At 40.2% G+C, this 27,012-nt stretch overlaps 1 protein-coding gene across 3 annotated transcripts; it reads right to left on the reverse strand.

Annotated features, from left to right (window-relative positions):
• Positions 1-590: 590 nt before the first annotated feature.
• aptx (aprataxin) lies at positions 591-21,159 on the reverse strand. Of its 3 annotated transcripts, none has more exons than XM_043716335.2 (8): positions 21,024-21,159; positions 18,567-18,700; positions 16,900-16,946; positions 15,178-15,540; positions 13,302-13,361; positions 10,937-11,163; positions 9,048-9,151; positions 591-4,883 (listed from the first exon to the last, which is right to left on the reverse strand). In XM_043716335.2, the coding sequence occupies exons 2-8, from the start codon at positions 18,694-18,696 to the stop codon at positions 4,732-4,734; spliced, it is 1,083 nt and encodes a 360-aa protein (XP_043572270.2). In that variant the 5' UTR covers positions 18,697-18,700; positions 21,024-21,159; the 3' UTR covers positions 591-4,731. The 3 variants fall into 3 exon arrangements, with proteins under 3 accessions (XP_043572270.2, XP_043572262.2, XP_043572278.2); XM_043716327.2 differs by having other exon boundaries at positions 18,567-18,703; positions 21,024-21,133; XM_043716343.2 differs by lacking the exon at positions 21,024-21,159 and adding an exon at positions 20,893-21,014.
• Positions 21,160-27,012: the final 5,853 nt, after the last annotated feature.

The raw sequence follows: 27,012 nt of genomic DNA on the forward strand, positions 1-27,012 counted from the left end.
GCTGGAGCCCATTTTCAGCATTACTGGAAAAGTGTTCCGCTCTCCCTCTCTCGCGCAGTACCATTATCTTTTCCCTTTGATTTGCTTTTACCTCCGGAGATTCCCTTTCGCATTGGGCGTGTCCGCCTCAATGCCTTGGTTTTTGTAAACCAAGAAATCACGTACCTGGTATGTCTTTGGCGAGTCCAACTCAGCCAATGGTGGCTCCAAGTTTAAAACCACCTGTCTCTTAAAACACACTAGAGACGGCAATCCCTTCCCTTGGGTTTTACTCAAATACCATGCGAGAGTTCACTGGACCCTTTTCCTGCTTTATTTATTCTCTTAGAATGAGTCTCTATATAGAATTACTTAAGCCACGACTCTTACCTCGACCCTATATGATCCGAACCCTGGCGCTGGCGCGATCCACAGATTCTCAGTCCTCTCACACAAAGAGGCCAATTCAGCGCTCAAGATGAAGTGAAAGACATTCAAGGCGCTGGCGCCTGTGCCTTCTGGGAATCCTCAGACTCTCACCCAGTCGCGGGATCCCAGATGAGCCCCCAAGTTTACTGTCATTGAAATTAAATCAGACTCGACTCAACTGCTAGCAAAAGCAAAGAAAAAAAGCTTTATTTTTTTTAACCTCTGCATACAGGGGGACCAATACACTTGGCAAATGCGCTTTGTGTAAGGGCCGTGAACAAAATTCACATATTCTTTTTATTATATTCTTATCACATGCTCAAGGACAAGGGCTGGAAAACATTTGAGCTCTTATTTTCTCATTCCCTTGCTGTGGACATAACTGTCTTTATGTTTTCCTTAACCTTTTGCTGAATTTGGCTGTTCGCAAGGCCAGGTTGAATGTTTGCAAAGTTCAGCAAAGACAAGCTGTCTCGACTGCAGAATTCAACAAAGTCTTTGCAAAGTTCAGCAAAAGTATTAAATTTAGCAAAGCATTCTCTTTCAGATTTCACAGTAAATGTTAATTTTCCATTACACAATCTAAGAGATTATGATATATTATCGCTCATTTGTGTAGCTCTTGTCATATTTGATTGTACTTCTTCTGTCAACTCCTTCTCTCTTATTTAGTTTGGTGAACCTACCTTAATTTGTTGCATTTTGTCCAGTCATAGCCATTTCAACCAAACACGTCACCTTTGCCTTGGTTTTGAAATATAACTATTCCAAAGCTCTCCAGCTTCCAGAAACATTAGCTCACCTAAAACTGTTGCCAGTATCCAATCCTGCACCAAATCCCTTTCACCCATTATGCTATCCTCAAACAACCCCCTTGATACTTAATATTCTTGTTTTAAACACCTTCACAGGCTTTCTTAATCCCAATTCCATATATTCCTATAAACACCACCCTTACCAAAACACAATTTCTCTGATCTTATTGACAATAAGCTCTGGATTTCCTTTCTAAACCCTTCCAGCTTCCTTGAAAATGCTATCCAATATTTGGTAGCTACTCTTACAATCTTCTTTGTAAGCAGAACTGGAAAATGGAGAAGTAACTGGGTCACACAAGATTTAAGAGCAGGAATAGTTCATTCTTATCTGTCCAGGTTTCAATTCCACTTTTACGCTGGTTCCTCATATCCCTCAATTCCTATACTTCAAAAATCTCCGTAAATACTTTGTGTTCCAATCTTCAGAATTCTCTGGGGTCGGCAATTCCAGACATCCACTGCCCTCAGAAGAAATTTCTTTGCCTCTCATTTTAAATGAGTTCCCCTTATTCTGTAAGTATGCTCCACAATTCAAGTTTCCCCCAGTAACGGAAACATCTTTTCAACCTCTACACTAAATCCCTTCAAAATCTTGTGTTTCATGAATCATTAATTATGACAACGAAAATGGCAAGTATGAAATGAAACTCTAGTAAAGCACTTGATGGAAAGAAATCTATGTTTATAATGATCAATTAATTAAACTTCAAGGCTAGAAATGTGGTTTTGCTGCAAGTAACACTGCACAAGCCTGACTTTGCTAGCTGCCCAAAATGCCAAAGAAGAAAACCTGGCCCAGAGTCACTTAGTGCTTGAACTGCTCCAGCTGGCATGGGTTACGCTGGGAAACACAAACCAGGAATTCAATTAGCTTTGTACGTTGCAGTACTACAACCAACAGTTCATCTTACCAGTAGAATACCAGGGAAGCTTTGGAATCTAACATCAGAATTTGCAAATATGTATAGCAGCAACATGTAATTATACCATATTTTAATCATAAAACATCCAAGGCATTTAACAGGAACTTCTATGAAGCAAAGTTTGATACATTTTACATTACACAATTGAGTAAATGACTGAATGCTTGTAGTTTTCAAGTAGCATCACAGCAGAACAAAATAAGAGATACGTTTAGGAACAGAATTCCAGAGCTTCAGGGAAAGAATGGTGTCGTGAATAAAATCAAGGTTATGCAGAAGGCCAGATTAGACGAGGGCTAAAGTTCCTGCTGTGGAGCTGCAGCTATTGAGTTGAGCACGTGGATAATGACGGGTATAGAACACTTTGGAAACAAGGATAGGAATTTTAAAATCGAGGATTAAATTGCTTAATCATGACCCAACTTAAGTCAGTGTGCACACAGGTGATAGACAAATAAGATTTTGCAAAGGTTAGTATTGCTACAATAGAGATTTGGACGACCTTAACTGTATGCAGAATGGAAGATATGGAGAGTGTTGTAATATCAAATCTGGAGTTAACAATAGCATGAATGAGGATTTTAGTAGCAGATGAGTGGTGGCAGGATAGAGCCAGGAAATGGATGATCTTATTGTTAGCACGGATACATGGTTAGGAGCTCATCTCAGTCAAATTAATAAAGGTCAGAAATAGCATAACTTAGTTTCAGATTTGCCAGAGAGAGGGACAGATTTCGTGGTTGAAGAGTTGAGTTTTGTAGTGGATACCAAAAACAGTTGCTTTAGTCTTCGCAATATTTTTTGGAGGAAATTTTTCCTCATCCAGTACAGGATGTCACACAAGCAGTCTTACAATTTAGGAACAACAAAAAAACCCTACAGTACAAAGTGGTGGGGAAATATAGCAGGGTTTCATCAACATGCATGGTCAGGGGTCAGGAAAATGATTTAACTTGGTTTTCAGTAAGGAAGCCAGGTTTACCCTGGAATAGTGGGCAGTTTTAACACAAAGGAGCAGTTTAATAGTGCCATAGTTGTCCCACAAACTATTATGAATGGTTAAACAAGTTTAGGGAGGATAGGAGGGTAGTTTTTTAAAAATGAGAAATGTGATGAGATAACGTTTGAAATCAGAGAGATTGACAAGTTGCTCAATGTAGAACGCAAGGGAGGAAAGCAGTAAAGACATCATGATAAGAATTTTTGTTTTATCTACTTGGACAGGCAGGATTTTGATGAAGAGGTGAGAAGGGCTGGAATAAATGGAAATGTTTAAAGGAGAAAATGTGAAAGCAGAAGTTCAGGCCAAGATGGAATGTGGTGATAAGAACCACACCACTATGGGGGTCTCGCCAGGGCAAGTAGTGGAGGGTGAAAGGTATCATCACCTTTCAGGCAAGTTTCGGTCAAGGTCAAAATGTTGAGGCCATTATTCTAAATTTGGCTAAGAAGTGACAAAGTGCCTTATTCAGAAATGTACTGGTATTCAGGGGGGCAATGGGGCATTGTAGGTATCCAGTGGAAAACTCCACATTGTTATCAGTTCAAGCTGAAAGTTGAACGAGAAGATTGGCAAGATCACACCCTACTCAACACTACTGGACAGGCCAGATAATGGGTGTAGGGCAGTTGTGGGTCGTTGTTCCCTATAAGTCAGCACAAGTACTTCAAGCTCTTTAGAGAGTGCCAAGAAAGACACATAGATGATGCAGTTGTCTAAGAGAGGATGAAGTGTATTTGAAGGGTTGTATCTGGGTCTTGGGTGGATAGAAGGAATTGTACATCAATCACCATGTACTAATTATAAATGATTTTTTAAAATAAATCAAATCCTCAAATATTCAAAAAAATTAGAGATTTGAATGTATCTTTTGTATCCAAATTAACAAATTGAAATTACTTCAGTCAAATCTATATTTCTACTTTCAGTAAAATATAAACTATTTGTTTGTTTCAGTTTCAGATGCAGTTTTCTTTCTCTATAAATAAACCTGAAGTCAAGTTTGACTTTATCCAAATTAAATGTATTAATTTGACAACTGTACTCAACAGATTCAGTTGGTATAATGTAACAACTGGAATGTATAAGTCTTCACTGGAACCATAAGGTGGGAACTCACTCCTCTCAGGGGAATGTTTCCCTGACAGTACAGGGAATTATTCCTTTCCCATTCTTGGGTTCGGAAATGGTGCTTGTTTAGAAAACTTACATTTATCTGTGTTACTATAGTCCCATTATAGTGTCAAACTTCAACCTCTGACTACAATGCAAGAACATCTTTTATTTTGGTGATGCATCCATCACAGTTTGTAGCTAAAGGTTAAGAAAGTATTATCAGTCTTCTACTGAACACCATCAGCATTCCACTGAAACAATAAAATAGTGCCAGCAGATGACATATCTTTGTCATTTAGCAGGGTTATGAAACAAGTACAAAACTGAGGTGCTTCATAGAATGCTTCATCATTCTTTATTGGTCAATTTCAAATTTAATAGTTCTTGTCGACCTGTAGAGCTGAGCAACGAATGGAAATCTTTGGAGTCAATGCCAATGGAGAGATTCATAGAACTGCAGAACGTTTCAAGACAAGTGCTTTTTCAAGTGCTGTTTCAACTGTGGAATGGTGGATTGTTGCTGCTGGCAGACATGGCACATGAGTGGGAGTTTTAATAATTCAGCTATTCCGTCCTTGACTGTCACTTTTCCATTCTGTTCCACCATCTTCATTACATCTAGTTGAATTTATAAAACAAAAAGCATTAACATTGCATTATCATTATCATTACTGGCTTCTTGTTTGTCCATATTTTTGATTTTTAAAGAAGTACCAAGATGGCAACAATTATTTAGTTGGATCGAGTAAAAACCCTCACTCAGTAAACAGTAAAGTCCAAACAAAGGAGGAAAGTCCTCTCCTCTTGCTTAGAGAGCGCATTGGTAAAATAAGCCATAACTACTTTCCATATCATTAGTCAGAGGAAAACTCTCCACTGTCTGGAGTCATAACAAATATAAATGATAATCATGAATTAACTGAAATAATTCCCTCAGGGGAGGGACCTAAGCTCAATTATCACATGGAATAGAATTAGCGAATGGTTATAAGCGCAGGAAGAGGTCATTCAGCCCACCATGTCTATGGTCGCCCTCCAACTGAGCAATTCACCTTTGCTGTTTTCTGGGGCATAAATGTAGATATTAGCTAATGATTGCACAATGTTCAATACAGTTATAGGAAGGATATTATTAAGCTGGACAGGGTTCAGAAGAGATTTTCCAGGATGTTATTGGGTGAGGAAAGTTTGAGTTATGAAAAAAAGGCTGGTTGGGCTGTGACTTTTTTCACTGGAGCATAGGATTTTGAGAGGTGACCTGATAGAAGTTTATAAAATAATGGTGAAGTTTAGACAGAGTTAATGGTAGATGTCTTTTCCCTAGGATGGGGGATTTCAAGACTAGGAGGCACATTTTTAAGGTGAGAGGAAAGAGATTTAAAAAAGAAATGAGGGGCAAATTCTTTACACAGACGATGGTTCACCTGCGGATTGAACTTTCTGAGAAAGTGGTGGATGCAGGTACAATTACAATGATTAAAAGATATTTGGACAGGTACATGAATTAGGAAAGGTTTGAGGGTATATGGGCCAGGAGCAGGCAGGTGGAATTATATTAATGGACGTTGTTTCAAAGGGTCTGTTTTTCTGTGCTGTATTACTCTAGTTGCGATTCCTCAGACAATGAAGGAATCTCAAACCACGTACAGCATGATTTGGACAACATTCATGTTCAAGCTGAGGAGTAGAAAGTAACATCAATGATACAGAAGTGCCAGAAAATGATTATCTCAAGCAAAAGAGAATACAGCATCTCCCCATGGCAATCAACTGTATTACCATTGCGGAGTCCTCCATTATCAACATTCTAGGGTTTCGAGACAATGAACTGGACCAGCCATATAAATACTGTAGCTACAGGAATAGATCAGATGCTGGAGATTCTGAAGCATGTTGAAGCTGGAAGATGAGTTTTGTAACTCACTTCCATCTCCAAAGCTGGAATCAGGATTGTGATGGAAAACCTCTCCTCTTGCTAACGATACCATAACTGCAAGAAGATGACCAGTTTTTGACTTGATTTATTATTGTCACATGTACCTAGGTTTTGCTTTGCGTGCTGTACCGGCAGACCATACCATACAAAGTACACAAGGGTAATAGAACAGAGCAAGGAATACAATGGTACGGCTGCAGAAAGGTTGGGATAGAAAAGAGGAGCCAGAGAGATGACTTCATAGAGGGCTTTGAAATTATAAAAAAAGTTGATAAGGTGGGCATCAAGATGTTTGAACTTGCAGGGAAGACGAAAATTGGAGGCCATAAGTACAGTGTAGTTTCTAATAAACCTAACAGAGAATTCAGTGTACCTCCTGTACCCAAAGAGTGGGGAGAATGTGGAATGCACTATCACATGAAATAGTTGATTTGAAAAGTGCAAATGAGTTTAAGGATAAACTAGATAAACATTAGCGAGAATGGAAGAAGGGGATATGCTGATAGGGTGAAATGAAGTGGGAGAAGTTTTATCTGGAGCACAAATATCAGCTTTGACCAGTTGAACCAAAGGCCAGTTTGTGTTATACATTTTATGTAATTCTAAAATATTTGTAAAATCATTTACAACCCATTAATTTAAATTTAAAAATTCTAAAATGTGAAAACCTTAATGTTAGTCTTACTCTACCATGCTGGATCAGTCATTTCCTTCACAACAGGTCCCAAAGGGTGTTAGTTTATGGGATTTACTCCCAGACTGATGTTAATGAATGTTGGAGCTCCTCAGAGTGGTATACTGTCACATTTATCTTTCATCTATGCAAATGATTGTTGGTCAAAGTATAGTGAGATAATGATTGAATACGAAAATAATTTCTTGTGGATCTCAACAGGAATACCAAAGAAAGATGTGGGAACTCAGTGGAGAACTTCATAACATGATGTGAACAAAAATAAGATGAAAGAATGGTTATAGATTTTAGGGAAAATCCATGTATAATATTGTTCCTGTGAAAATTCACAGCGCACATCTGAACAACTACAAGTAACCAGGAGTCAAAGTTTCACTGGAGGGAACAGTGTGCAGATATGGGGCCAGTGGACATATGGTTATACTGTCTCAGAAAACAAAAATATTTCTAAAATGATCCTATAATCATGAAATTCTTTTAAACAGTTGTATAGAAAGTGCTATCCTTTTTTGAATGTCTCATCTGGAACTGTTAGGAAAGCAGACTCTCTAAGTGTACAGCTTAACACGATCTACTCTCAAAGAATTTTGATTAATGTAAAGAATATAATGGATAATGAGAATTGCCCTTTCCTTGGTAATATTATGGGATGCATTCAAGGAAAAGGCTCCAATTTCTTAGATTCCATAGCAAAACGTTGATTCTTGAACTTATTTGTGTCTTTTTTCATATGAATTTTTAACAGGAGTCTGACATGTGGACAAATAGCAAAGCTTGATATTGGGAAGATAGGGACTAAAATACTGTCAAAATTATATTCAACAGCAAAGATGACTAAACAACAGCACAGCAATTAAATAGCTGTGGCAAAAACAACATTCAACAATTTTCCAATTACATCTAATTTACAACACAAGCTATATATTTCCGAACATCATTTCAGAATCACAAAAATGTCAGTTTTCAAATATCTATATTTGTTGATTATATTAAAATAATATCAGCAGGTTTCCTTTGCTGTACATTCAGTAAATCCTCTGCATCTGTGAAATCAAGAATTTGCCTGTGCCAAAATATAAGTAACAACAAAAATCAACATTTATGGGCAAAAGTCACATATCTGCAATTTTTAACCTATTTTTAATGAATGCAGCACTCATGAATTTCATCATTCTTAGGGTTTCTCAGGATCAGAATGATTATTTAGGGTAGTAAGGTTTCATGTGGGCAGCTGACACCAACTTGAGCAGAATAAACAAGGGTCCCATGAAAAAGTAGCAATAGAGACCATTTCACGACAACTGCGTATTGCAAAGCACTTTATAACAATTAGTTAAAAATCACACAACAGGTTAGTGTCCAGGTTTATTTGGAAGTACTAGCTTTCTGAGCACTGCTCCTTCATCAAGTGGCTGTGGAGTATAAGATTGTGGAACGGAATTTATAGCAAAAGTTTACAGTGTGATGTAACTGAAATTATATATTGAAAAAGACCTGGATTGTTTGTTAAGTCTCTCATCTTTTAGAATGAACATGTTGGTTTCAGTTCATATGTAAATGACTGGCACCTCCAAGTTATAGCAATTAAATATTTTAAGTCTATTGCTATTTTACTATAGTAAAATAGGGCACCAATTGGTGCAGATCAAATTTCTACAAATAAAAATATTAAAATGAGTAGGTAATCTGATTTTAGTTTAGGTTTTGATCAAGGTATAAATATTGGCCAGAATAACCAGAACAACTGTCTTGCACTTTTTCAAAATAGTGCAGGGATTTTTTTATACACCAGTGCTTCTCAAACTTTCATACCATTGTGATCCCATTTAGCTGCCTGATAATAGCGGTGACCCCTCATTTGTGGGATTTGGATTAAGTGCAGGAGCAGTGTTGTGACCCTGAGTGAGAAAACATTGTATTATATTCACCCGAGGGGGCAGACATGACTTAAAAAACGTTGGCTGTAAGAATGCATTACTCCCTCAGTACTGCACTGTGGTTATCAGTCTTGATTTTTGCATTCTCATTCTGAAGACATGAGCCCTCAACCTTCTGACTGAGGGTAAGAGTGCTACCAATTGGGTCACATCTGATGTACTGGGAGTCCACTCAATGCAGAAATGTTTGAAGACCAAGTGGATGTCCAGCTTACCTTCTGATTCCAGAAAATAGTCTGTATTAAATGAATTCCAATGTTTTTTGGTTTTCAAGCAAGGTGAATCAAAGTCTTGGCTGATCACATGAAGGTGAATTTGGCTGAAGGTGAAACAGCATGGAAGAAAAAGTAATTAATTGTTTGATATCCTTCTTCTTTCAAAGACAACCGATAACTATAATACCTTACAATAGATGGCCTGTATAAATGGAGTTCAGTTCAATGAAGAGTATAAAATTCTTAAGGTTATTCAGAGTTTGTTTCCCTGACTGAACTTGAGTTCACAGTCTCAGATAAGAGATGAGCCACTTCAGGACTGAGACAAGCAGAATTTTGTTTTACTCAGATGATCATGAACCTTTGGAATTCCCTACTGAAGCTGGTGGATGTTCAGTTGTTGAGTATATTCAAGACCAAGATCAGTGTCAAACATCATGGGAATTGGGTTTAAAGGTGGAACTGGGGTAGAACATCAGCCATGGTCTTAATGAATGGCACAGCAGATTGAGGAGATCTTTAAACAACATCAGCTCCTATTTCTTCTGTTAACAGGAGCGATAAAAACTGCAAACTAAGATCACAATAAACCCTAAGAAGTGCCATTTAGCAATCCAACTATATTTCATAAAGACCACAAACATGCTTCTTTTTTTACACAAATAGTTTATAAGTTTATGCACAGCTATGCTGACTCTGATTTGTACTTAAATACCCATAAACATAATTTTGATATCCTACTATACAATTGACATTGATCACATGAATCAGACGATTACTGATTTCAATCTTTACAAGGATTTCAGCATTTACTGCGGCTGTGTAGTACAGGAAGTGTTTTTATTTCCCTTCGAGATTAAAATAGAGACCCTACTTGTTGATATAGTTCAGGGAAATGTTAAAAGTTTCAGATGTATGATATGTAGAACCAAGGGTTTCCCAGTACTTTTGATCAATATTGTTCCTTCAATTAAAGCAAATGGAATAGTCATGTGGGTGGTTACTATTTGGAGGTCCTTATTGTGAGAAAGAAATTGGCAAACAACAAGCATTCCACTCAAATTCCACTTATTATAAATAAAGCAAAGTTTCTTGGAGGTGCAGTAAGACAACCAGTAAATGGGAGTCTACATTAATGCAATCTACAGGCCAATTTAAAACTATTCAGAGTCATAGAGATGTACAGCATGGAAACAGATCCTTTGGTTCAACTCGTCCATGCCAACTAAATATCCTAAATAAATTGAATCCCATTTGCCAGCATTTGGCCCATATCCCTCTAAATCCTTCCTATTCATATACCCATCCAGATGCCTTTTAAATGGTGGTAATTGTACCAGCCTTCACCACTTCCTCCGGCAGCTCATTTCATACATGCACCATCATCTACAAGAAAAAGTTGCCCCCAGGGGCAACTTTTAAATTTTTCCTCTCTCATCTTAAAACTATGTCCTCTAGTTTTGGACTCCCTTATCCTGAGGTGACCTTGGCTATTCACCCTATCCTTGTCTCTCATGATTTTATAAATTCCTGTAAGGTCATCCCTCAGCCTCCAATGATCCAGGGAAATAACCCCAGTCCATTCAGTCTCCCCCTATAACTCAAACTCCAACCTGGCAACATCCTCGTAGATCTTTCCTGCAACTTTTCAAGTTTCACAACATCCTTCCTATAGCAGGGAGACCAGAATTGCACACAGTATTCCAACAGTGGTCTAACCAATGTCCTACTTTAATATAATTGCACATAGGACAGGAATACTTTTCAAGACGCTCCAAGTATTCACTTTTATGATTGGTCGCTGTAAAACCTTGAAGCATGATCAGATTTTAGATACTCCCAGCAAAAGACTGGACAGCGATATCAATGTGAAAACAAATTTCTCTCACCTCATGCTGGGAATAGCATGGTAACCGAGCCGAAATTTCAGTGTGTCAGTATCCAGACATTCTTGCACCAGCTTTTGGCCAACTTGGTGCATGTGTTGAAGTAGAGTTAAGTGATCCCTCCTCACAACCTTCAGATTAGAGAGAGATTCCCATGGCAAAACCAGCCAGTGAAATCGGGCCTTTGGATATTTGTCCTTAATTACAACAACTTTATCATCTTTATACACCTGTTGGAGGGAGAAAAGTAGTAATGGCACTGATCAGTAAAAGCACATAACACCATTATATTAATATAAAACGTAATGTTATCTTCCCATCATAAACGCTCCTCCTCCCCCCCCCAGCCCCATCATAACTTTTTTGGGAACATTTCATAGGTACCAATAATTAGCAACCCAACAGCAGATATGTAGAGGTAACAGATTCAGCAGGAAGGAACAGAGTGGAAATGGTCTAAGTAAAATCTAGGGTAATTAGCTCACAAATTTGAGGGGGAAAGAGGGAAAAATGAGCAATATTCCAGGTTTTGTTTGCCTCACAGAGCTGCAGTTTTCAATGTTGGTAATCTTTCAATTGCTGAGTGTATGATACAAACACAGAATTTTACAGTTCAGACTCAGACCATTTAGCCCATCAACAAGCCTTCTCCCACTTCTCATACAGTCACACAGCACGGAAACAGACCCTTTGGTCCAACCAGTCCATGCCAAACAGAATCCCAAACAGAGCTAGTCTCCCCTGCCTGCTCTTGGCCTATATCCTGCCAAACCTTTCCTATGAACGTATTTATCTAAGCGTTTTTTAAATGTTGTAACTGTCCCCGCATCCACCACATCCTCAGGAAGTTGATTCCACATGCGAACCACCCTCTATAAAAAATATTTGCCGTTTATGTCTTTTTTAAATCTCTCTCCTCGCATCTTAAAAACATGGCCCCTATCATAGGGAAAAGACATCTGCCATTAACCCAATGCATACCTTTCATGATTTTATAAACCTCTGTAAGGTCACGTCTCAATCTCCTATGCTCCAATGAAAAACGTCCCAGCCTTTCCAGCCTAACTCAAACCTTCCAAAGCCAGCAACATCCTTCCTATAACTGGTCTCATCCTATCCATACATTTTACTATTCCTTTCACCCTCATGGGTATGTCTAGCTTGGGTTTATCTAGCTTCCTCTTAACTGCATCTCTGCTTATCAACTCAGTTACATTATAGTTAATAGGTTCCATAACTTCATCACACTTCTGGGTTAAAAAGCTTCTCCTTCATCCCCTTCCCAATAATTAGTGACTACCCTAGATTTGTGACCCTAGTTTTAGTCTCCCAAACAAAAAACAATGTATGTGTCCACCCTATCAAACACAATTCATAATCTTAAAGACCTCTAGTTGATCACCTCACAACCTTCTCTTTTTTAGTGAGATTTCAGTTGTGAATGGGCTGAAAACGACAGTCAGTAAATGTGGGTACCATAAACTGCAGAACCTGTACCAATTATTGCCAACTCCAGTTGGCACATTTACTACATGCTGCATCTTGAAGTGCTACAATAATCTGATAAGGCATGGATAGGGTGAATAGCTAGGGTCTCTTTCCTAGGGTGTGGGAGTCCAAAAGTAGAGGGCATAGGTTCAAGGTGAGAGGGGAAAGATTTAAAAAAAGATCTGAGGAGTAACTTTTTCACACAGAGGATGGAACTTGCATTGAATGATCTGCCACAGCAAGTGGAGGAGGCAAGTACAATTAGAACATTTAAAAGGCATCTGGATGAATAGTATGAATAGGAAGAGTTTCGAGGGATATGGGCCAAATGCTGGCAAATGGGACTAAGTCACATTGGGGCATCTAGGTGGTGCGGATACGTTGGACTGAAGAGTCTGTTTCCATGCTATATACAGTAGAACTTCAATTATCCAAACAAGACGGGCGGCGAGTATTTTGTTCAGATAATTGATCTGATCGTAAACAAGCTGTAATTTATGAATTCCGTTTATCTGAACATTTCTCGGTTATCCGGCAATGCATGCCAGAATGCCATTTAACTGATAACTGAATGCAGAGTTGCCTAATGTCACTTTTAATGGGACCTGGAGATCCTGTTCGGATAATCTGGAATTTGGATAATCAAGGTTGTAGTGTAACTCTATAATTAAAAATGTGAGATGAGTGTGAACAGCCTCATGGAACATTTACACCAAAGAGCCAGTTTGTGATATGATGTAGCTCCATGATCATCCATTTTCACTCCTTTCTGACATATATTTATTGGGTGACAGTGAGTGTCTGTCTCACTCAATGTAAAAGTTGAAATTTTATTTATACAAATGTATTACAAATAACTGTAGAAAAAAATATTTAGTACCTGCATTTTGGGGTCCTGCATGGAGACCTTTAGTCCCTGACTCCACATTCCTTTAAAATCCTAAAAGGGCAAAGCAAAAACATACTTATGCAACATATTGATGTTTAGATAATAAATATCTCAACCTCTAGATCGTTATAATGACAAACATGTTTTATTTTGTTAATGCTCTATGGATTTTCTTGTTACTGGCAAGGTCAGCATTTGCTATCCACCCCTAATATCCTTGGAGAAAGTGCTGGTGAACCATCTTCTTGACTGTAACTGAATGAATTTTAAGTGACCCCCTGTAAAGCTATGGATTAGGATTCACACATAGCTCAGATAGGCAAGGCCTTCCTGAAAGATACTACTGAGACTGACAAGTATTTATGACAATCTGGTAGTTTAAGATCACCATTATTTTATTCCATATTATTTAATTAATTGAAATGAAATATTCCTGAAAAGACAGGCATGGTGCTGAACCTTTTCAACTTCCACTCATCAGGACAAACATAAAAATGCTAAATTTTAGATCATCGTGACAGGTTCTACTACAGGAGAAAAGGGTGCACATTGGTTGGCAAGTCAACTGATCAGCCAAACATTGTCACAGAGAAAGTAATGAGGAACTATAGACTGCCTAAGCTCTTGGGTAATTCAAAAAAGGTACAAGACTTGAACACATTCCTGGTGTTTGCAGAGCTGCCTCATACAAATGCATGTCACTTTGAGTAAGCATAAATTAGCCATAATAAAGGAAAATACCAGCTGATGAGGTCCGATTTGAAGTTGTGTCTAGATCAATGTCCAGGAAACCAGATTACTAGTAACATAACATTCATCATGGTGTATCTCTAATCATATATATTTGTGCGCAGACCAAACACTGTAACTTTACCACTATGTTGTCTTTCCCCTTATGTTACTGGAGTGATACTGGAGAGACCCAAACTAAAATTTTGGCAGCATGGGTTCATATCCCATCACAGTAGCTGGTGGAAGTTAAATCAAAATGCAAAAAAATTTTAAGTGGAAAACTAGCTGGTAAAAATGAATAGTGATCACAACAATCATGACTAATTATCATTTAAAATCCATTTGGTTCACTGACAATCTGGAGGAAATCTGCCATCTACAGAAACAAAGTGAACTCCTAACCATTTTATAAAATGATCTAGCAAGGCACTCTGTTCAGGGGGAATGAGGGATGGACTTGCTACTGACACTCATATCTTGTGAGAGAATGGATTTTAATAAAAAAAAGCTTTTAAAAGTGTACACATTATGTAAAAAAGATGGGATAATAGCTCACTGCCAATACACACGAGTTACTAGAGACTTGCCATGGATGGAAGTGGACACATAGAAGACCCCATTCTTTCCAGTCAAGTAAAGGTACTTTTCACCAGATTTCAAACGTATTAAAAATTCAATACAGACATCAGCAAATAAACTGAAGAATACTGCATTCTGCCTTTTCAGAACTAAAGTTTTTATCGAGCTAAGATTTTGATCATCATTGTTAAATCATAAACCACTTGATGCTGGATACAGGCTTTCCCCTGGCTACGAACACCCAACTTACGAACGTCTGTACTTACAAACCGATCTCAGTGAACCGTACACAACTATTCCGACTTACATAAAGATTCGACTTATAAACAGACTTAAAAACAGAACTCGTTCGTAACCCAGGGACTTGCTGTATTCATTGAGTAGTAGCTAATTTTTAAGACAAGGACCAAACCCTGCCGACCATTCACTCCATCTGTTTCGTTAATGTTTGGGCTTTAACAGAAATGATGGTCAAGGATCATTTAAGAGAAGAGACCAGGCAGTGTGCTATAAATAGAGGTGTTACATAAAGTGGGCAGAATATTTAATGAATTACTTTGCTTCCTGAGGCATCAGGGGAGTTTACCAGAGTCACCGAGTTGCTGCTATTTTCTGCCAAATGTCCATCTTTTGTCTTCGCTTTCTTCTCTTCAGACTTAGAGTTAAATGTGTGGTACTGACTTGGATTGGAGTCCTCAGTCTTAAGATGTTTACTTGACATATTGGAGCTACTGTTTGGACAAATCTCTTCATGTGTTCTCTTTGGTGACAACGTGTCCTCGTCTGAGGTCCCTTCTTCAAACCTTATGGTGTACGGGTAGAGCCGATTGACAACGTAAAGATCCTGTCCTGGCTTTAACTTCACCTCTTGATCTCTTCTCAAGTCTTCAGAATTGACATTGCTTGGATTTATGCCCAACTTTAGGGTTGCATGATTGGGGGAGGGAAACAAAACAAAGTTATTTTCCTGAACCTGCTGAGTACTTTCAACATTTTCTGTTTAGATTTCATACCAATGACTTTCACAGAATCTTGTCTCAAATTATTTGTCCAACTCTTTTGGTAGGAGTATATTGATTCTAAGCTTCAGAAATGGCTCAGGAAAGATTTTTAAATGTAAGCATATAACAGACACAACAGAACAGAGCCAAAATACTTCAGTAAATATTAAAAGATCTAGTCTTACATATAAATCCACCATTTAATCCATTCAGGGAATTATTTTAATCAATCAACCAAGAGGAAATTAATCAGTATTCAGAATAGTGTAATTATTCCTCATGGAACATGCATCCTAAACAACAAGCAAGCTTAGCAACAACCACACTCTTTAATTAGTTCAAGGTTTGTTTAAACCTTTAATTAGTGTTTTACACTAAAGACTGATTTACGCACTGTAATGTACTGCAATATCATACTTCTGGAGATAGATAGGTTCTTGCTTGTCAGGGGGATCAAGACTTACAGGGAGAAAGTGGGAAATGGGGTTGAGAAACTTTTTTTTTAGATTAGATTACATTACAGTGTGGAAACAGGCCCTTCGGCCCAACAAGTCCACACCGACCCGCCGAAGCGAACCCACCCATACCCCTACCCCTACATTTACCCCTTACCTAACACTACGGGCAATTTAGCATGGCCAATTCACCTGGCCCTGCACATCTTTGGACTGTGGGAGGAAACCGGAGCACCCGGAGGAAACCCACGCAGACACGGGGAGAACGTGCAAACTCCACACAGTCAGTCGCCTGAGGCGGGAATTGAACCCGGGTCTCTGGCGCTGCGAGGCAACAGTGCTAACCACTGTGCCACTGTGCCGCCCACATGCCACCGTGCCGCCCACTTATCGGCCATGATTGAATGGTGGAGTATACTCTATAGGCTGAGTGACCTAATTTCTGCTCCTATGTCTTATGGTATAATAGAAGCTCACGGCCCACGGAACTCATTGTTTCAGTGTTATTTCTTTCAAATAGTCATCTCAATAACCCTAGCTTTCTCTCTTTCAAGTATTTATCCAATTCCCTTTTGAAAGTTACTTTTGAATCTGTTACCACCACTCATTCATGCAGAATTTCAAGTCATTAACCATTGCTTTAGAAATAAATCAATCACCCCATCCCAGATTATTTTGTCAACTCTGTGGTAATTATTTAGCTTTGTATCCTCTTATTACCAATAGTCCTGACAATGGAAGCAGTTCCTCCTGATCAAATCCACTTATACATTTGAGCAGATCTGTTCAATACATAGCGATAGTAAAAAAAGCAAAGCATACCTGTTTTACAAGAACATATCCCTTATTGTAATCTGCTTTCAGCTGTACTGGAAAACAACAATACAAAAACGGTAATATTAATTTTCCACATCCTCCCAAATTCCATTTTAATTTTTTAATATATCCCTTCCTCTCAATATAACCCAGGACAAGAATACCATTAATAGAATGAATAAGAAAGGTGAGTCCATTCAGCCTATCAATACATGCCAACTCTTTGTAATTAGTAAGACTCAATGGATTATACTTTTCATCGCTCCTTGAAAGTGGAGTCACAGGTAGATAGGATAGTGAAGAAGGCGTTTGGTATGCTTTCCTTCATTGGTCAGAGTATTGAGTACAGAAGTTGGGAGGTCATGTTGCAGCTGTACAGGACATTGGTTAGGACATTGTTGGAATGTTAGAGTCATAGTTGCGTGCAATTCTGGTCTCCTTCCTATCGGAAGGATATTGTGAAACTTGAAAGGGTTCAGAAAAGGTTTACAAGGATGTTGCCAGGGTTGGAGGATTTGAGCTGTAGGGACAGGCTCAACAGGCTGGGGCTGTTTTCTCTGGAGCGTCCGAGGCTGAGGGGTGACCTCATAGAGGTTTATAAAATCATGAGGGGCAGGGACAGGATAAATTGAGAAAGTATTTTCCCTGGGGTGGGGGAGTCCAGAACTACAGGGCATAGATTTAGGGTGAGAGGGGAAAGATATAAAAGAGATCTAAAGGGCACCTTTTTCACAGAGGGTGGTACGGGTATGGAATGAGCTGCCAGAGGAAGTGGTGGAGGCTGGTACAACTGCAACATTTAAAAGGCATTCAGATGGGTATATGAATAGGAAGGGTTTGGAGGGATATGGGCCGGGTGCTGGCAGGTGGGACTGGATTAGATTGGGATATCTGGTCGGCGTGGACGGGTTGGACCGAAGGGTCTGTTTCTGTGCTGTACATCTCTATGACTCTTGAAATTTTTCCATCAGCCTAAAGATCACAACTATCTGATGTGGCCTCAACTCCACTTTCCGGCCTGACCCACATCCTCCTCATTCCTTGACTGCTTTGTCAATCAAAAATCTATAATTCAGCCTGAAATATATTCAATGACACAGCCACCACACCTCACCAGAGGAAGGAAACTCCATGTCAACTCCATCTTAAACTGAACCTTTATTTTGAAGCTATCTGGCTCTGGATTGCCTCATTAGAGAAAGTATCCTCTCAGCATCTACCCCATCAAGTCCCCTTAAGAGCTGATGTTTCAATAAGATCAACTCACTCACCCGAATGCCAAGTATACTGTATATCCCATTTGCTCAACCCTTTTGATCCTCATCTTGAGCAAAAATATATTCTCAAATTGGATCCAATGTAGTATACACTGTTATAGCCAGTCAGCTGACTTTCATATCAAGATTGATTATTCCATAGATTATACACAACACAAAATATTTAATATGGAATATTCTGCTTAATGTTTTAGGATCAATTCACGAGGACAAATTAGACCCTGCTCCAGTCCACAGATCCCCTATAATCAACCCAAGGACATTCTCTCCACACCCAGGAACCATTTTCTCCCTCAATTTTGCCATTTCAGCTTGTAAATATCTCTAACCTAGTGTGATCTCAAAGTAATTGTTGTTATGAAACTGTAGGTTATTTCATACAAAAGTACCACTCACCTTGATGCCGTGAACACTTTTTATCTGTTATTTTGGTTTCAGGGCTTCTTCCAATCATAACACAGACCGCATGCGCAAGTCGTATTGGTTGGTGCCTCCCATCTTTACTCACCAACCAACAAACTCGCATTATGCTGCAGGACAGAAAATTAATTACACTCAGAGAGCTATCCCTCTTCATCCTTCAACTATCCAAGATTTCTGTATGCCAGATTAGATCTCCTGTTCATTACAGCCTTCTAATGCTCTATCAATGCAATCTGCATTCAGATCCAAAGACCAAATTTGTGAATTCTCCCCATAAACCTCTCCACTTCTCTCTCCTTCTTTAAGATGTTCTCTAAGGTATGTCTCTTCAACAGAGTTGTTGGTCATTTGTCCTATTACACCCTTACAAGGATCAGTGTTAAGTCTTGTTTCATAATCACTACAATGTTAAAAACTCGATAAAAACGTAAGTTGCTGTTATAATGTCATAGAGTCATAGAGATGTACAGCATGGAAACAGACCCTTCGGTCCAACCCATCCATGTCGACCAGATATCCCAACCCAATCTAGTCCCACCTGCCAGCACCCGGCCCATATCCCTCCAAATCCTTCCCATTCATATACCCATCCAAATGCCTCTGAAATGTTGCAATTGTACCAGCCTCCACCACTTCCTCTGGCAGCTCATTCCACACAAGTACCACCCTCTATGTGAAAAAGCTGCTCCTTGGGTCTCTTTTATATCTTTCCCCTCTCACCCTAAACCCCTCTTTAGTTCTGGACTCCCCGACCCCAGGGAAAAGACTTTGCCTATTTACCCTATCCATGTCCCTCATAATTTTGTAAACCTATATAAGGTCACCCCTCAGCCCCTCAGCCCCCGATGCTCCAGGGTAAACAGCCCCAGCTGTTCAGCCTCTCCCTGTAGCTCAAATCCTCCAACCCTGGCAACATCCTTGTAAATCTTTTCTGAACCCTTTCAAGTTTCACAACATCTTTCCGATAGGAAGGAGACCAGAATTGCACGCAATATTCCAACAGTGGCCTAACCAATGTCCTGTACAGCCGCAACATGACCTCCCAACTCCTGTACTCAATACTCTGACCAATAAAGGAAAGCATACCAAACGCCTTCTTCACTATCCTACCTACCTGTGACTCTACTTTCAAGGAGCTATGAACCTGCACTCCAAGGTCTCTTTGTTCAGCAACACTCCCTAGGACCTTACCATTAAGTGTATAAGTCCTGCTAAGATTTGCTTTCCCAAAATGCTGCACCTCGCATTTATATGAATTAAACCCCATCTGCCACTTCTGAGCGCATTGGCCCATCTAGTGTTCGATTATTAAAATCTAAAGCAATTTAAAACTTAAGGTTTCATTTATTCTATGCAAATCCACAACACCAACATCTAACAAACATAACAGTTTTCTTTAAAAAAAATCTGGCTACAATTTAACCAACCAGGGCTTCTAAGCTCAAGGCCTAATCTTAATGAAGTGCTAACATAAGGTAAAGCAGTAACGTTGGCAGGATACAAATGTTATTTGTAATTTTCTGATCAGTGAAATCGAAAGACATAAAAATTTGCATTTTATAGCACCTTTCATAATACAAAAGCAACTTACACCTATTAAACTACTTTAGGATGTGTAGCCACAATTCTAATATAGGAAACAGAACAGCTGATATGTTCATATCAAGGTCCCATTTACAGTACTCCAATGTCACAGTGAACAAATTACCCTATTGAGAGGGAGAATGAGGTCTCAAATTAAACCTCATCAGAAAGACAACATCTCTGATAGCATGATATTTCCGCAGTACTGACGTTAGGCAGTGTTCTCTCAAGTCTTCTAGAGTGAAGACTCAAACAACCCTCTTAGAGGACAAAAGAAATCGGCTTTGAGCAATGGGTAACTCTTGCAAAGCCAGTGATGCGGCTTAAATCACAATATGTAGAAGAGCTTACTAGAATGATCACAGAAGGCTCTCTGAAAGCACTAGTCCTACTCTGCTACTGTTGAAACTTTATTGCTGGAACAGCACAGCAGGTCAGGCAGCATCTAGGGAACAGGAGATTCGACGTTTCGGGGACAGGCCCTTCTTCATCTCTGAAGAAGGGCCTGTGCCCGAAACGTCGAATCTCCTGTTCCCTGGATGCTGCCTGACCTGCTGTGCTGTTCCAGCAATAAAGTTTCAACTTTGATCTCCAGCATCTGCAGACCTCACTTTCTCCTACTCTGCTACTGTACTTGTTTCTTTTTCATGAGTTTACACAATTTCCTCCGGAGGGTTATTACTATATCCGAGCTAGTTATTGAACCTAGTCCTACCTGCCTGCAGCAGGACTGACAAGACTCTGGAATCAGTGGGCCCAAAGGCTCAGCTCAGGAAACCTGTTCAAAATAAATCCGCAGCCAGCTAACTCCCACACCACAGTCTGGGAGACACTTTAAAAACAAACCTGTCACTTAGGTTTCCTGCATTGTTCCACTATTTAATTTTGCTGATAAAAAAAGCTATTGGAACTTTTCTCCCACAACAATCAGCCGCTGCAGGACACTGCCATTGTCCTGCTTCCCGAAATGCACTGCGTTGGGTTCCCACCGCCTCACTCCCCGACATGCACTGCGTTAGAGTTCCACGGCCTCACTCCCCGACATGCACTGCGTTAGAGTTCCACGGCCTCACTCCCCGACATGCACTGCGTTAGAGTTCCACGGCCTCACTCCCCGACAAGCACTGCGTTAGATTTCCTCGGCCTCACCCCCGACATGCACCCCGTTCGGTCCCCACTGCCTCACTCCCCGACATGCAATGCGATTCCGGCGTTAGATACGCATGTGCGACGTGAGCTGACGATGTGGATGTCATCTTTGCAGTTAAAAATCACACAACATCAGGTTATAGTCCAACAGGTTTATTTGGAAGCACTAGCTTTCAAAACATTGCTCCTTCATCAGGTAACTAGTGGAACAAGATCATAGTACACAGAACCTATAGTAAAAGATCAAAGTGTCATACACCTGATGTATGTATTGAACAAACCTAGATTGCTGTTAAGTCTTAACCATTTAGAATGAGTTGCAGGTTTCAATTCATTAATTTGTAAATCCAAGAACTTCTTTCAAGTTACATTCCTGAGATAACTTAAGTGACATCCCATCTCAGACAATGCATTCAAGGTGTGAGTCTGTCTGCATCCCAACCTTGAGGCAGACCAGTTCTATTTCCAAAAGTAGGAATTTACAAAATGTCACATGGACTGACTGCAGATTGTGCTTTTGGAATAAAATAAAATGTGTCTGCAAATACAAATAAACTAGCCATTTGGATACAGAACTGGCTCGAAGGTAGAAGATGGTGGTGGAGGGCTGCTTTTCAGACTGGAGACCTGTGACCAGTGGTGTGTCACAAGGGTCACTGCTGTGTTCACTGCTTTTTGTCATTTATATAAATGATTTGAATGTGAACAAAGGAAATATGAGGTAAAAACAATGACTGCAGATGCTGGAAACCAGATTCTGGATCAGTGGTGCTGGAAGAGCACAGCAATTCAGGCAGCATCCGACGAGCAAGGAAATATGGTTAGTAAGTTTGCGGATGACACCAAAATTAGAGGTATAGTAGAGAGCAAAGAAGATTATCTCAGAATGCAATGGGATTTTAATAAGATAGGCGAATGGGCTGAGGAGTGGCAAATTGAGTTTAATTTAGATAAATGTGAGGTGCTGCATTTTGGAAAGACAAATCAGGGCAGGTCTTAATGGTAAGGTCCTGGGGAGTGTTACTGAACAAAAGAGACTGTGGAATGCAGGTTCATAGTTCCTTGGAAGTGGAGTCATAAGTAGATTGGATAGTGAAGAAGGCATTTGGTATGCTTACCTTTATTAGTCAGCGCATTAGGTATAGGAGTTGGGAGGTTATGTTGCAGCTGTACAGGACATCGGTTAGGCCACTTTTGGAATATTGTGTGTAATTCTGGTCTCCCTGCTATAGGAAGGATGTTGTGAAAATTGAAAGGGTTCAGAATTGATTTACAAGAATGTTGCCAGGGTAGGAGAGTTTGAGCTGGAGGGAGAGGCTGAATAGGCTGGGGCTGGAGCATCGGAGGCTGAGGGGTAACCTTATAGAGGTTTATAAAATCATGAGGGGCTTGGATAAGATAAGTAGACAAGGTATCTTCCCCAGTATGGGGAAGTCCAAAATTAAAGGGCATAGGGTTTAAGGTGGAAGGGGAAAGATTTAAAAGGAACCTAAGGGGTACTTTTTCGTATGGTGTGTGTATGGAATGCCCGAGGAAGTGGTGGAAGCTGGTATAATGACAACATTTAAAAGGCTTCTGGATGGGTATATGAATAGAAAGGGTTTAGAGGGATATGAGCTAAATTCTGGCAAATAGGACTACACAGGAATCTCAATTATCCGAATCTCAATTATCCAAATATCAATTATCCGAATTTTGGATTATCCAAAGAAGATATCAAGGTCCCGATGGAAACATTACATTAAAGAGGGGTTACCAACACTGATCGCGACTTTTGTTTACAATGATTAAAAGTGAATTCGGCTTTGTGAAATGCTGCTGAGACCAGACCTGGACATCAATGGAAGTCCATGCACCTTCTCCAAATGACTGACTGACCTCACACCCTCTCTGTTTCTTGCCACACTTTCCCTGGAGTTCTATACAGGGGTGTACCCTAAACCCTCCTTCCCCATCTAATCTCTCCAACATTGACCTGTGCAGGGCAGAGTGTGAACTTGTCAAAAAGTTCTGTGTGTGTGTGTGTGTGCAATTTTGAGACTCACCCCCCAAAGATGGCAGCAGTCTTTGGGGGGATGGGGGGGATGAGTCTCAAAAGGGGAGGGGGGGGTGGTGTTGTGCAGTGTGCTGCTGCTTAGTCTCCTGAACAGGAAGTGGACATAGCAAGTGCTCACTCTGTCAATCCCGTTGAAATGAAGCAGAGGCAGGGAGATGCTACACCAATGTTGCAGGTCCCTTACACACAAGTGTATGTCTGCTCAGAAACACAAATCCTGAGACAGAGGGAGCAAGGCTGGCAGAGCATCAATTATTAAAACCACGTTTGTTCGAAATTCTTCCTCTCATGGCATTAGGTTTAACAGACCCAACCATCATGGCTAGATAAAAGCCCGAATCAAAATGGGTGGACAGATCTGCTTCCAAATTATTCCAAAAGGGCTGCATCTTATAGAAGTTGTCCATTTTCTGGTGCACCATATTTGTAAGAAAGTCTAAAGGAATGTGTTCCATAATTAACATACACCACCCCGACAGACTTAGGAGGTTTTCAGACACCCAACACATCAGAATGTTCTTACTACCACAAAAAGTGAGAATGTTAAAAAGCTTTTTCCCATGTACATCTAAGTGAGATAAATTCGGCAAACCCAGGAGCAAAGAGACCAGGTCCACCTTGACTTCGGTCCCCAGGACCCTCTCTATTACTCCTGCCACAATACTGCAATCTGCACGGAGCCTGTGGCAGGACCACAGGCAAAGAGTGAGGGTACCCATATTTATTTTACATTTGGGGCACATTGAAGATGCTCTCTGCTTAAACTTTGCAAGACGATCTGGGGGCTAGATGAGTCCTATGAAGAATTAGTAACTGCATAGCATGGTCCTATTACATATCAAAATCATTCTCACATTCTCACAAATGTCCTCCCATGTTTCCAAAGTGATCTCAACTCCTAACTCTCTCTCCCAGACCTCACATAGATTCTTGATGTCACCCGAGTAACCTCCCCCAACAAACAATAGTGAGTACTCACTGAAAGAGTGCCCTTAGCCTGAAGCACCCTCTTTCCCATATCAGATCTATAACACTCAGTCAAGAGCGTGGTCTCCTTTCGAATAAAATCTCTAATCTGAAAGAAATGGAAGAGGTCCCTACTCAACAATCCTTATTTCTGAGTTATTTGATCAAATGACATTAATGTTTCACCCTCAAACAGATCACTCAAGCAAGAGACCTTCCTATCCGCCCAAAGTTTAAACCCGGGATCCATTGTCCCTGGCCGGAAAATCGGCATGCCAACTAAAGGAGGAAGAAAAGATGTTTTAGACATATTATCCTCCATCTGCCTCATTGCCCTCCATGCTTTGACCGTGTTAGTAACTATTGGATTACGGCAATGTTCCACAACTGTCCTCATTTTGTCTAAAAACAACAGGTTAATAAGAGAACACTTTGTCTGGGAGGCCTGAATGTCCAATCATGTCGACACCAAGTCCCCACAGGTCCAGTCACTTACAAAAGCTGGGAGGGAGCATAGTTGATATCTTCTAATGTCAGGGACATCCACTCCCCCCGAGTCCCTTGGAAAACTGCAGTTTCGCAAGCTTAATAAGGGGCCGCTTATCGCGCCAAATAAAAGAACTAAACCACCCATTCAATTTCCGAAATGTTTGCCTAGGAAAGAGCAAAGGGAGCATCTGCAAAGGGTAAAATTAGCTAGGAAGAACATTGATTATGATAAGAACGACGCGACTCAACCATGATATTGGAAGGGCCTCCCATCTTTGAAGGTTTTGTTTAATCTTGTCAAGCAAATGAACAAAATTAGCCTTGAATAACTGACCAAAGCTAGGGGTAACAGGGAGGCGCAAGTAAAGAAAACCTGCCTGTGCCCACTTAAAGGGGAACTCACCTTCCACATCAGGTATTCCCTAAGACCCCGCCCCGCCTCCCCCCCCCCCAATAGGCATGGCATCCGACTTTGAAAAATTGATCTTGTAACCTGAGAAAGAACCAAATTAATTAATACACCGTATCAAACAGGGCACCAAAACTGCTGGATTTGAAAGAAAAATAAGAACATCATTTGCATATAGTGTAATCTTATGCACATTCGACCCAACCTTTGGGGCAGCTATATTAGAGTCCCACAAATATCCTCTGCCAGCAGCTCAACCACCAGTGTGAAAAGCAAAGCTGAAAGGGGACAGCCACTACCAATGTTAAAATGGTACCTTATACCATTGAGAACCACCTCCATAGGATCACTGTAAAGGACCCTTACCCATCTAGTAAACACTTCACCCAGGCCAAACCACTCCAGGGTATAAAAAAGATATAGCCTATCTCAAGGATGGCAGGAGGCAATCATGATTATATGAATAGTTATACATGTCCTTCATTGTCCTGACAGTATGTTTACAAATTCTTTACAAAACTCAGTGAAAAGACCATCAGGGCCAGGTGACTTTTCACTTTGAAGTTGCCTCACTGCCTCCTGTATCTCTTGTACTGTTAATGGAGCACTAAGGAGAGACGCCTGCTCAGCAGACACTCCCGGAAGATCCAAGTTCCTATAAACAGAGACACCATTTTATCCTGTCTATTCTCACAACATTCAGACTGATACAGTTCAGTACAGAACCTCCAAAACGCCACGTTGATCTTTTTTAGCATTACAAGTACAAGCCTCATTCCCTTCCCTAATAGAAACAATAGATTGGGAGGTATTTTTCTTCCTAACCAAATATGCCAAATAATTACTCAACCTATCAACACGTTCAGTAAACCTTTGCTTTGCAAAGGCAAGTTTCTTCCTGGCTGTATGTGTAAGCATTGGGTTTAAGGTGGATCAAAGGGCTGTGATCCACTGCAGCTTAGTCACTGATGGTCTACTGTAATATGTTGTCTCAGCTGCTTTCAATCGTGCCTTGAGCTGACGGTGCTGCTCTGCCTTACATTGCTTCTGACTGGCTGAGAATGCGATAACTATCCCTTTAGCATAGGCCTTCGCAGTCTCTCAAAGAATGGACGGATTACTAGCTGTACTCAATTTGGTGGCCAAAAATGCTTCAAATTCCCAAAAAAAGTACTCAACGAACTTGCTGTCCTTGAGGATGAAGGGATCCACTTGCCAGTACCATGAGTTTATTGGATTGCCCTTAATCTCGACCACTAAATATACTGCTGCATGATCAGAGATGGCAATATTCCCAATTGAACATGATACCACCAAATCTAGAAGAACTGTGGGAGTTAGGAAAAAAATCAATCCTTGTATGGCATTTATGAAGATTGGAAAAGCACGTAAAGTTCCTGCCTGTAGAGTGGAGATGTCTACCAACCCCAGTTCCAAACATAGATCACCCAACTCTTTAGATTGGGTGGAGAAAGCTTTGAGCGGGGGGTGGGGGTGGGGGTGGGGGTGGTGGTGGTTTGGCTTTGGGCACAGGATCCATAAGGCAGTTAAAGTCCCCCCCCCCGCCCCAATAATATGCTGCAATGCAAAGGCCATCAGTTTAGATAGTGCATCAGTCAAACATTTGAGGGGTTGGGCCAGAGGACAATAGACATTCAAAATACCATATTCCTCACCATGTTTTAGGTGCCTTATGGATAACAAACTAACCATATTCACATTTAACACAATTTATTAAATTAAATCAAAGATTCTTCCAGACGGGT

Source organism: Chiloscyllium plagiosum, unplaced genomic scaffold (assembly GCF_037043375.1).
Source record: "Chiloscyllium plagiosum isolate Xiang-an unplaced genomic scaffold, Cpla_swu_hap1 HiC_scaffold_2, whole genome shotgun sequence".
Classification (NCBI taxonomy): domain Eukaryota; kingdom Metazoa; phylum Chordata; class Chondrichthyes; order Orectolobiformes; family Hemiscylliidae; genus Chiloscyllium; species Chiloscyllium plagiosum.

Excerpts from the sequence above, each read along its gene's own strand:
- aptx (XM_043716335.2), bottom strand. The coding sequence starts at position 18,696 with ATGCGAGTTTGTTGGTTGGTGAGTAAAGATGGGAGGCACCAACCAATA. Across the intron at positions 16,947-18,566 it reads AAAGTGTTCACGGCATCAAG|TACAGCTGAAAGCAGATTAC; the intron begins GTGAGTGGTACT and ends GTTGTTTTCCAG. Across the intron at positions 13,362-15,177 it reads CTGATGCCTCAGGAAGCAAA|GATTTTAAAGGAATGTGGAG; the intron begins GTAATTCATTAA and ends TTGCCCTTTTAG.